Genomic DNA, 12386 nt, shown 5'->3' with positions numbered 1-12386 from the left:
AAGTGCTGGGACTACAGGAGTATGCCATGCAGTGCAGCTCAGTTCTACTTTTTAAACAGAATTACATGGTAGTTTTAAGTAGAAAAACTAATTTTTAAGGTGGACCATACTCCAGTAGATGGCTATACATCCAAGAGTTTATTAGCAGCACAACTGGACTGACAGGACTTGTGGTGGTGTTATTTTCTCAAAACAGTCTCACTACGTAGCCCTGGCTGTCCTGGAACTCACAGAGATCTACCTACTTATGCCTCCCAAGTACTGGGATTAAAGTCAAATGCCACTATGTCCAATTTTGGGCTCACTGGGTTAAAAAAAAAAAAGAACATTAAATTGAGTGAGTATGGAATGGGAGGTGACCCTAGGAGGAGCTAAATATCATCAAAACACCATACATAAAATTCTCAAAAATTAATTAAAAAATTAAATGTAAACTCACAGAGAGAAAGACTCCCAGTAGGCATGGCCTGATGAAACCCACATGTACAAGGAGAACTGATTCTTGTAAGTTGACTTCCATACACCATACTCATTCTCTCTTTGCCCCCATATACAAACACACACATACACACACAAATAATAAATGTAAAAAAACTTTAATATAATTGCACAAAAATAAAAGAGGAATAATAATCGCCATTACTTTCCAAATACGTACTATCTGTAGAGATCATACCAGATCTTTTACAAACATTAGTTTTCCATTTTACAGAGCTGAGAATTGAGCTCAGGACTTCACCAATGGGAACCACTGCTTGCCATCACTGCGCTATATACCCAGCCTCACAGACATTCTTATGCCTCAAGGAAGCTATGCAGAATTGTCTCAATTTATGGAAGACAGAACTGAAAATGAACGTAAGGGTATTTTCAATTGTTTTGTCTGAATATTTATTTTTTTTGGCTTGCTCCCTTACCTTTCCAGCAGTAGCAAAATATTCACCATCAGGAGACCATTCCATCAGATGTATAGACACTGAGGTTCTGAAAGCAAACAAAAGCAGCACGTTCAGAACACAATGCATTCTACGCATAAACAGTCAAATATCAATGTCACAATCATCTTACTAGGAGTGTTTCTGCCCATAACAATACACAGTATTTCACCTTACTAAAAATATAAATAAAACTAATTCAAAGTAACTTTCAAAAACAATTAAGTAATAGATGATATTCCTACATCCACATTAATCAAAATCCTCATTATCACATGTTAAAAAGAGTTTATCACTTTCCCAGAGAAGTATCTCTCTCTATGTAGCCCATGCTAACACTAGTAGGACAGTCATCATTCAACTACAGGAAGCTAGATGCTTTCATATCTTCCCGTCACCACCATATTCCAACTCATTAATGAGCAATCCTATGTGTCAAGTCTGTCAACTCAAGTACTGAACTGTAAATATGAAAATATTTGAAAATATTTTACTTTGGGGGAATAAACTAACGCACAGATTAAAGAATGATACTATAATGTGTTTTGGTTAGAAAAAAGGCTACAGTTTCGATTTCTAAAATACAATACCATCCAAAACTAAAGACCTCTGTAAGAAGGAACATAATTTAGTAAGTATTTTTTTTGCGAAGTAATATTACAACGGACTTAGACACTGACTTGCACTGCCAGACACACTTCCAATCATTTAGAACAGGAGGGATTTTACTGTCAATTTCTTCCTCCTCTTCTAGAATATCACTTCCTGGTGGAGCCCACAACTGAATAGAATCAGTTGCTGTCAACAATCTGTTATCTGAAAATTTAAAAATGTTCTGATGAGTAACCAAGGAGTATCTACAGAAAGAAATGCAAACACAGTTCTGTTAGGTCTGTAAACTATTAAGCAAAAATCTACAATACCATCTATGAAAAACATATGGGGTCAGTTCAAAAGAAATCCCCTAGGAGGAAAGTAAAAACAAACCTAACAAGAGTCACTCTTAGGGAAGACTTGAGAGAAAACAAACACTACAAAGACTTCCCCTAGCAATCAATACTAGAGTAGCCAGAGTGGAACAGCACATCTCAGACACCTTCTACAATGCAGTCTTCTCAAGGTAGGAGACACAACTAAAAATAAATGTTTCTACACAGACTATGAAACAGCCCTTATTGTGAATATGAAAGGAGACAATGGCTACTTATCTTTACAAATTAAAGACAGTAATTTCCTGAAATACACAATAACAAAATAAGATAAAGGATGCTTTCATTCCTGTCTTATTTATGAGTTTTGTACATAAAAGTTAACTAAAAAAAATCACTGATTCTTGAAATATAACAGTAAAAGGCAAAAGCAAAAAAAGAAGGGAGGATTAAGCTCAGTATAAAGCAATACATACCAAGAAGAAAAAGCTGTATTTACTCATCAACAAAAATAGAACATTGGTAATTTTTATCATCAAAGATTATCACATTTTATTTATACATTCAAATCAAATGCTTTATTTTAATAATTTCTGAGTATAGTTGTTAAATACCTTGAGGGTCCCATGCTAAGTTGTATGTCACAGAACTCAAAAAAAACTGCCCAGTTTTAAGCCACTGACACTTGAGTTGCTGAAACACGTAGAGAGAAAGAGAAAAAATGTGTTTTTAAAATATCCCCAAATTCCACTATTTTATCATTTTCTTCAACTAAAAGAAACTTATAAAAATGCAAATATTACACAACTATTTTAGAAATAACTCTCAATATTCCCACTTACAGGTCATGCTGCCATAGAGAGCAGCTTGCACGCCCAATTAAACATGTCCTCTCAAACTACTAACACATTTTCAGAACACGAGACATCCTTCCCTTCACTCCTCCATCTGAAAATCCGTATGCTTTGTGATGATTTGCCTAAACCATCACCCCCGAACTGACAGCCTATCAGCATAGGGAACGCTTGCCTGTTCTGCCATCACAACACTGGTGCTACACAATTACTGCTTATTTGTCTGACTTTCCTACAGACAGCAACACTTGAAGTGAAGGAAGGTCACGATAATCTTCAGGGATTTGCCACTGTTGGCTGATGCTTGTGTTTGTCTCGTTTCTGGCTTTTTTTGATGGGAGGGGGAGAATTTGCTTGTTTTGAACAGGGTCTGGTCTCAAGTAGTCCTGGCAGGCCTGGAACTTGCTATGTAGCAAAGGATGAATTGGAACTTCTGACTCTCCTGCTTCAACCACCCAAGTACTGAGATTAGGGGCAACTACTACCATAACCTGTATATATGGTTGTTGTTAAGAATGGGGCTGGAATGAGCAAGGAAGTCAGGATCGCAAGGGGTGCGCCCACCCACTCAGATGGTGAGGCTGATTTAATGGGAGCTCACCAAGGCCAGCTGGACTGGGACTGATGGAGCATGTGATCAAACCAGACTCTCTGAACATGGCCGACAATGAGGGCTGATGAGAAGCCAAGGACAGTGGCACTGGGTTTTGATCCTACTGCATGTACTGGCTTTGTGGGAGCCTAGCCTGTTCGGATGCTCACCTTCCTGGACCTGGATGGAGCGGGGAGGCCCTTGGATTTCCCACAGGGCAGGGAACCCTGACTGCTCTTTGGACTGGAGAGGGAGGGGGATAGGGAGGGAAATGGGAGGAGGTAGAAATTGTTAATAAATAAATAAATAAATAAAAGAATGGGGTTGGAAAAGGTCTGGGTAAAGAGTCTTTAGTTTTGTATTTTTATCTTTTTGCTTTGTCTTTGGTTTTTTGGTTTTAGTTTTCTTTTTGAGATGGGGTCTAGCCATATAACTTTGCCCTGTCTGTGGTGATCCTCCTGTGTCTGCATCCAAGCTCTAGTCTTCTACCATCAGCACATGCAGTGCCTATTATAAAGATGTTAAAATTCTTTTGATTAGGGCCAGAGATGACTCAGCAGTTATGAGCACCTGATGCTCCCCCAGAGGACCCAAGTCCTGTTCCTAACACTTACTTCAGGAGCCTCACAACCACCTGTAACTTTAGCTACACAAAATCTGACACTCTCTTCTGGCCTCCATGGGCTCCTGTACACACGGCACACATGCACTCACACACAGAGAATAAAAATAAATCTTTTTGAAATTTTTATTAATGCACATAAATGGACTCACTGTCTAAAAAAGAAAACTAGATAAAACTCTCAAGAAAACAAGATACCCTGGGTATCTAGTTCTCTCTTCTACCTTGTTCAGACAGGGTTTCTTTGTTATTTATCACTAAGGATACCAGTCAAGCTGGTCCCAATTCTCCTGTCTCCACCTCACATCTTACAACTGCTTCCAGTTCTGCATGCATTCAGGATATTCAAATTCAGGTCCTCACACCTGCACATGTGAGCCTTCTTCACCAGCACACGTGTAAAATTTATTTATTTATTAAAGATTTCTGTCTCTTCCCCATCACCGCCTCCCATTTCCCTCCCCCTCCCCCAACCAAGTCCCCCTCCCTCGTCAGCCCAAAGAGCAGTCAGGGTTCCCTGACCTGTGGGAAGTCCAAGGACCACCCACCTCCATCCAGGTCTAGTAAGGTAAACAACCAAACAGCCTAGGCTCCCACAAAGCCAGTACATGCAGTAGGATCAAAAACCCATTGCCATTGTTCTTGAGTTCTCAGTAGTCCTCATTGTCCGCTATGTTCAGCGAGTCCAGTTTTATCCTAGGCTTTTTCAGACCCAGTGTAAATTTTTTAAGTGGTTGATAATTCTAACCTTATAGGATTTTTTTTTAGCATTCAACAATATAAAATACAGCATTTAGTATATATGTGAATGGTTCTCAATGTGATGTGCTAGACCACTTAGCTGGTTAGTAAACTTACCTAAGTGCATAACTCCACCAAAGAAATGTTGGGGAGATCTGATACACTAGATACTATTCTAAGTCATCCACAGAACAGCCAGTGCTCTAGCCCTAAAGGGAACGTGACTGGAATAGGGATGAATTCTGATGGAGAATAGTGTGGTGCTGGGAGGAAGAAGGGAGGTTATAATCTATTTGCAGGTTTACGATCTGCAAAAAATATGGCGCCCTTACAGAATTTTAAAATTCTCTGAGAAGGAAGAAGGGCAGGCCATTAGAATCAGAAACTAGCAAGAGACTAGCAATCCAAGCAAAAGGATGAGCAGTTCAGACTAGGGGAGACCTCAGCACAACAAAGGCAATTAGCAACACTGTAGAAACTTAGGTTTCTAAAAGGCCTTTCCTAGCATCACAGCTGCAGCTACCCCCCTCCCCAACTGCTTGTACTGCTTCCTACGGAGCTCTCTACTGCTATTGTAAGTGGATTCTAAGTACCAAGAAAAAAAGTTAACCAAATTCTTAAAATATTCTATCAATTAATACTTACACTATTCCTCTTATGGGAATTTATGCCCAGGGGCTCAAAAATACAAACAGCATTCCCATATGAAGCTGCAACCTAAAGGAGAATGAAAACAAGGGTAGTATTTAGGAAAGGGTGAAATACAGATAACCTTCTTTGCACAGTAATTACAAACTAATTTCATACAATCTAAGTCCAATTTATCTCCATAATTTATTTCTACAAATAAGCCTGGCAGTATACTAGATTTAACAATCTCTGTTATCAAAAAAAAAATCTGTAGCTCTAAGAATTACGAAGTTGTCCTATTCAAAAACCAACTTTTTTTTTTTCAGACAGGGTCTCAGGTAGTCCAGGTTAGCTTCAAACTTGCTATGTAGCTAAGGCTGGCCAGGAACTCCTGATCTTCTGACTCTAATCCTGTTGGGATTACAAAGTCTATCTTAGAAATTAGATTTTCTGTAAGAATTTGGTTTTGGACCAGAGAGATAATAGAGTAATGGTACTTGCCACCAAGCCTGAAAACCTGAGTCCAATCTCCAGAACACACATAGCAGAAGAACACTGACTCCTGCAAGCTGTCTTCTGATCTCTACACACACTAAATTAAAAAATGTAATTTTAAACTTTTAATGTTTTTAATATAGAAATGACTTCAGTGACAAAAATATTTTCAGCGGCACAACTCTTTATGAGCACTGTTTAAAATCCAGTAAAAATATAAAAATCATGAGACGTTTTTAAAAATCATCAAATGATAACAGGCTTTAAGCATATGTCACAAAATGGCTTTAACTGTATCACCAAACAGAAAATACCAATTGAAAAATCACCTTGAGAAAGGGACAGACACAATGAAGAAAATCACTGAACGACCCACAGCACCTGGATAGAGAAGCCGCTGCCAATGTTTGCACTCAAGGTGTGGGAACCAGGGCTGGTCTGCTCTAGGTCACACCTGGTAGGAAGGACTATAAGTTCTCAGTTCCTAAGACACCAGTGCCCATCTTCTTTTACCTTTTCTTTTGTGGTGTTTGAAGACAGGGTTTCTCTGTATATTTCTGGCTGTCCTGGAACTCACTTTGTAGACCAGGCTAGCCTCTAATACAAGAGACCACCTGTCTTTGCCTCCTGAGTGCCGGGATTAAAGGCATGTGCCACCCCTGCCTGGCCAGAGCCCTTTTGTAACAATTCCTGGAAGTAGCTCCCAATTTATCATACTCTTGACAAGGAGATAATTAGCATCAGGAAACAGACCGAAGCCATCCCTCTTCACACCGTCTACCCTGGTCAGTCACAGGCCTATGTGGGTAGGTAGATATGTAGGTAGCTAGCTAGCTAGCTAGCTGGATGGATAGGTAGACAGACAGACAGCAGACAGACAGGTCAGGCTTTTCCCCCTTTTAAAGCTGCTACCTAAATATTTAACATGCCTTCCAAGAAAAAGTTTTCAATCCACAGTAGGTCAGGGAAGCTACTTCAAATGCCTTGTTAACAAGAAGTCAGAAATGTGACACCATCACAGGGGTGAAAAATATAAAAATGTGCCAATTTTGCCATCTTTACCCAGGTAAGGCGCATAGAAACAGCATGTCTGCTCCCCACAGCTATGAATACAATCATCTGCATATTTTAATATTTTTACTTCTGAGATAAAGTCTTATGGTGTTAACCAAGCTGGTTTTAAATTACTAGGTTTAAGCAATCCTCTCATCTCAGCCAGCCTTATTGTATATATTTTTTAAATTATTACTCCCAGCTGGGCAGTGGTGGTGGCACATGCCTTTAATCCAAGCACTCGGTAAGCAGAGGAAGGCCGTTCTCTGTGAGTTTGAGGCCAGCCTGGTCTACAAGAGCTAGTTCCAGTTCCAGGACGGCCTCCAACGCTACAGAGAAACCCTGTCCCGAAAATAATAATAATAATAATTCTTACTCCCACAAAATTTAATTGTGATTATCATGAACACTTAAGTAATTTATTAAAATTGATCTCTGGCAATTATCATAAAACACTAGGCAAGTTTAAAAGTTACCTTGATTGGCCTAGAGAGAAGAGTGACAAAAAAGTAATAAAAGAAAGATGGTGCTGGGTGTTCTCTAAAGATAAGTGGAAATAACACTTCCTGGGAAAAAAACTGCAAAGAAAGTCAAAACAGCAGGAAGCAAACACAAGAGACCAGCAGAAAACAGGTCTTCAAAAGGATTACTACCAAGTAATGTGCACTACATAACTATTAAACCTGATACAAACAACTGACTGAGGCAGGAGAAACTGGATAATAATCATTATTTATTATTTGGCATAAACTTGCATGATTACTATCTATTACCATGGAGACCCTGATTTAACATATCCTCAATAGAATGTTATCCAGTAAAGAACAACTTCTAGAAAACTAAGGATGTTTAAATCACTGTAATTACCTATCATAGTTTTAAAACCTCCTATTTATAATTATATAGTGACATACAACTGTCACATATTATTCTTACTGAATTCATAGAATATATATGCACAAATTCACTAAATATACATTAGTATTTGTTATTTGAAAAATGAGAAAAGAAAAAAGAAAATCTGAGAAAGAAGTTCACAAGATACAGTTTAACTATTTCAAAATAAAGCATCTGTTACAAAGTTTGAATAAATTCTTAAATATTCACTCAACAAACTTTCACTAAATTAACAAACTCAAGCCATCTGTGTGACATATTATAGTAGACACAACTCACTAAACAACTTCTTTTTTTGTTGTTGTTTTGGTTTTTTTCTGAGACAAGGTTTCTCTGTAGCTTTCATGCCTGTCCTGGAACTAGCTCTTGCAGACCAGGCTGGCCTCGAACTCACAGAGATCCGCCTGCCTGCCTCTGCCTCCCGAGTGCTGGGATTAAAGGCGTGCGCCACCACTGCCCTGGCCTCACTAACCTTCTTGATAAGCATTCACTGTGACTGCAGATCCAAGGCCAGGCCTGCTGCTCCAGCTCTTGGCAGACGCTGAAACAGACAGGCTCACTGTGTCCGGGAGTGAAGACCAGCCTACACACCACAGTGAGACTTCATCTCAAAAACAAACAAGGCTGGTATTGGAATCTGGAAGAAATTGATTCCTCCTCTCTTACTGGCTTAAAGGTTAGGAATTTTCAGTTACAGATCACCAAAATAGCTAAGACAGAGAGGCCTGCAATCTGCCAACACAGTGAAGATGCTGGTAGAGCAAAGCCACAACTCATGCAAATACTCTGAGAGAATTAAGTACATTTAATTGACACTTAAGTAATTAAATCTCTTACTCTTCCATGTTGGTTAGAGCACTCCACGCAACTGACTTGGATGTTGCCATGTTTAGCACCAGGGATGATCTGCACACATTCAAAGTCGCTCGCCAGAATAACAATATCACAGCCTGATCCATATGCCTAAAAAGGAAAGTTTATGACACATAAGAGATATAATTTTGAATTATTATTACATAGTTTGATCTTGGATTCTGTTACTAATACAAAGGTATACCTTAGCATTTCTTACAAAACAGTTAATATACAAGTAAAAAGACTAAAATTCATATCAAAATACATAAATCAAGGGCATTCCATGCATTATCATTCAAAAACTGGTTTCAGGAGGCAAAAGTTCTTCCAGTTTTTGTACACTACAGAATCAGTATCTAAAGCTAAAGAATTGCTATTTAGACTTTTTTTTAGCTCACCTCTGAAAGCCATAAAGGAAATAATAAAAATAATAAGTCAGTCGCTGAAAATAGCAATGTATCCTCAGAGTTCAAAGCAGACTTGGGAAAAATCAAAATGGCTATCAGACATGCACTCTGCAGCACAAGCTACCCAACTTACAGATCTGGTAGAGAAATATGAAGATCCAGGCAGTATGCCACACACTAAGACATGACTAGGTAAATTACCTACCAAAACAAAATGGCTAGCTGCCATGACAGAGACCTACATGATAGAGGCAAAAGACAAAGGATAGACTAAATAAAGATACCACACCCTCTTTAATCTTAGAAAAAAATCTAGAATAGTATTTGTTGTTGTTGTTGTTATATAAAGAATCAAGTTCATTCATTTGCCCAAGATTTAAATGGAAAATATCCAAACTCAGGTCCTTATGATTCTTGTACTCTTTCCCCGAGTTATATGTCAAGTAAATACTAACTACTCCAGACAGGAATGTGCTCAAGAGGGACCTCCAAACATGGCTCCTGTCCATAATAGATACAACAGGAATCTGGGATGACTGCAAGGACGGACACAAAGGTATGATCGTTCTGCAGTGAGAAAGAAAGGGAGAGAAAGGGAGCAAAGAGAGAGAGAATTTTCTGGATAACTATGCGTACGGCTGCTTCTATACTGTGTGTCGCTGCTGACAGATGCTATGCAGCACACTCACTGCTCGGACATTAAGGCATTTATCCCTCACTGTTTCCAAGGGATAGCAACACACTCCTTAGCCGGAAGGAAGCTTGTTTTTCTAATTCCGCAATGGTTCTCAAATCTGGCTGCGTTGAAATTACTTAATAAATTTGCTTAAAAATATATCCCAAGCTTATTAAATCAGAAGTTTCATGTCTGAAAGAACATGGGATTATACAGGAGGATCATTACCAGTTCAAAGCCTGCAGGAACATAGGAAGATCCTCTATCAGAAGCATGGGGTGGGGATGCTGAAGAGATAGCTCAGTAGATACAAGGGATTACCTCGTAAGCATGAAGAATTTGATCCCCACACTCACATTTAATAAAACAAAACCAGTGTGTCTGCTTAATGTTGCCTGTCTGCATGGATGTAGAATCATCTGCTGGAGTATGAGCAGCCTCTCGGGACACAGTCCTGAAGAGAACAGACTTACTCTTTCCCCGGAGCCACCCACTGCCAAGGTACTACTACATCATGCTCTAGGATTTTCCAGCCTCTAGAACTATGAATCAAATAAAAACTATTTTGAAATCCAAAAACAAAGTATTCCCTGGATAACAATCAAATAGGCATGGTAGAAGGAACTTGTAATCTCAACATTAGCAGAGATAGGTAACCTAACAATTTTTGGTTCTAAAAATCTAAGTACCAGGAAAAATCAATCAAAAAAATGTGGAGCTGAAAAAGGTAACATTGCCTTGCTGCTGCTAATTTCTAGCTAGCAACACAATGGATGCAGAAAACCTACTGGAAGGGAATCTCCCAAAGCCTTCCCCAACAGCTTACCACTTACTGTGACCTGAGAACAGTACCTTCACTACGTAGACTCACAGCCTGCTTTTGTGAGGAAACTGAGGCCCAGAGAACATCAGTCATTAGCCCAAGTATACAGAGTGAAGGTTTATCTGCCTCACAAGAAGTTCCTGTTCGGGGCTGGAGAGATGGCTCAGAGGTTAAGAGTACTGACTGCTCTTCAGGAGGTCCTTAGTTCAATTCCCAGCAACCACATGGTGGCTCACAACCATCTGTAATGAAATCTGGTGCCCTCTTCTGGCCTGCAGGCATACACGCAGACAGAATGCTGAGAATACTGTACACATAATAAATAAAAGTAAACCTTAAAAAAAAAGTTCCTGTTCCAGGAATGGTGAGACAGCTTGGCTAAGAGCACTGGCTGCTCTTACAGAGGACCTGGGCTCAGTTCCCAGTATCTATATGGCTTCTTAAAATCATCTGTAACTCCAGTTTCAGAGAAATGTGATGCCCTCTTCTGGCCCTGCACACATATGGTACACAGACACGCATACAGGTGAAACACCTATCTACACAAAATTAAAATTTTAAAAAATGTCTTGCTCTAAGCTGGGCGTTGTGGCACATACACGTAATCCCTACACTCAGCCAGGAGGATCAGGAGTTCAAAGTCATCTACAGTCACATACAAAGTTCAAGATTTGAACTATATTTGAGATACTACTTCAAAAGTCAAACCATAAGAAACAAAATTCCTGGTCTTTCCACTGTGTAATCATATGCCTTACTACACAGAGAGAGCATGTCTTACTACACTGCAATGTGCTATCTGTCCTAGAAGGGCCACATTCAGCTGTGTAATTCTAATACTTACCACATCACCTGATTTAAAAAAAGCACACACACACACACCAAAGAAAAAGGAAAAAAACATGTTATGTTCTCACTTATAAGTATATATTACTTGTAAAGTAAAGGATAATCATGCTACAACCCAAACCCAGAGCGGCTAAGTAAAAAGGAGGCTCGATGAGGGACAATGTGAATCTCCCTGGGAAGGGAAAACAGAATAGGTATCCTGGGTGGAATGGGGGCGTGTAATGGTAGGAACAGGAGGATCCAGTAGGGGAAACTGTGGTTGGGATGATATGAGAAAAGAATAAATTTAAAACATTTTAAAAACCAATAGTTGAAATGGCTTCTACAAAGTCTACAGTTACTAAAAAGATGTTAAATTTCAGAAATCAAAAATGATTTTGTTTTTTGGCTCAGTTCTTCATTTTCAGAACCCAGTTTTGTCAGAAGAAGAATTTCTGGTACAGGAGAAAAATGAGCACTCACTAAGCAAATGCTACAGTAACTCCAGGGAGCATGGCCCTGGGCCCCTCTGTGCTAGGTAAATGAAGCAGCTCTGATGTCCTGGATATGCACTGATGCCCCACATGCAAAGGAGAGACAAGTTGTGCAGCCTTGCAAACTGGCTAGGGCTACAAAACAAAATGACCCTCTCTTTTGACTTTAATAGAGTGTTTTTCAACACTTGATAAAAACATTCCATATCACTTATTAAAGGCAAAAAGTACTGTGATATACTAAATTGCCATGATAAGGATACCGTTTCCATCTTTTTTTTTTGGTTTTTCGAGATAGGGTTTCTCTGTGGTTTTGGAACCTGTCCTGGAACTAGCTCTTGTAGACCAGGCTGGTCTCGAACTCACAGAGACTCGCCTGCCTCTCCCTCCCGAGTGCTGGGATTAAAGGCGTGCGCCACCACCGCAGGGCCCGTTTCCTTCTTTAGAGATTTTTAAGGTCACCTGAAACAATGATGAAGCATGTCTGATTATCCCAGCCCCTCTCACTTTATTTTTAGATAATTGCACTGGCAATGTTATTTTCATAAAAAATTA

The 12386-nt window shown here is 39.4% G+C and overlaps 1 protein-coding gene across 4 annotated transcripts in view; it reads right to left on the bottom strand.

Moving 5' to 3' along the window:
• Dmxl2 (Dmx like 2) overlaps window positions 1-12386 on the bottom strand; it is a 123421-nt gene that overhangs the window by 100056 nt on the left and 10979 nt on the right. For all 4 annotated transcript variants that reach the window (XM_075965877.1, XM_075965880.1, XM_075965879.1 and 1 more), the window contains exons 2-6: window positions 8586-8711; window positions 5319-5390; window positions 2479-2557; window positions 1616-1751; window positions 918-984 (exon numbers count right to left, since the gene is read on the bottom strand). In XM_075965877.1, coding sequence (XP_075821992.1) covers window positions 918-984; window positions 1616-1751; window positions 2479-2557; window positions 5319-5390; window positions 8586-8711 — 480 coding nt within the window. The remainder of the gene's footprint in view (window positions 1-917; window positions 985-1615; window positions 1752-2478; window positions 2558-5318; window positions 5391-8585; window positions 8712-12386) is intronic.

The sequence above is a fragment of the Microtus pennsylvanicus genome, chromosome 3 (genome assembly GCF_037038515.1).
Source record: "Microtus pennsylvanicus isolate mMicPen1 chromosome 3, mMicPen1.hap1, whole genome shotgun sequence".
Classification (NCBI taxonomy): Eukaryota; Metazoa; Chordata; class Mammalia; order Rodentia; family Cricetidae; genus Microtus; species Microtus pennsylvanicus.
This window is presented reverse-complemented; position numbering and strand designations above follow the sequence as displayed.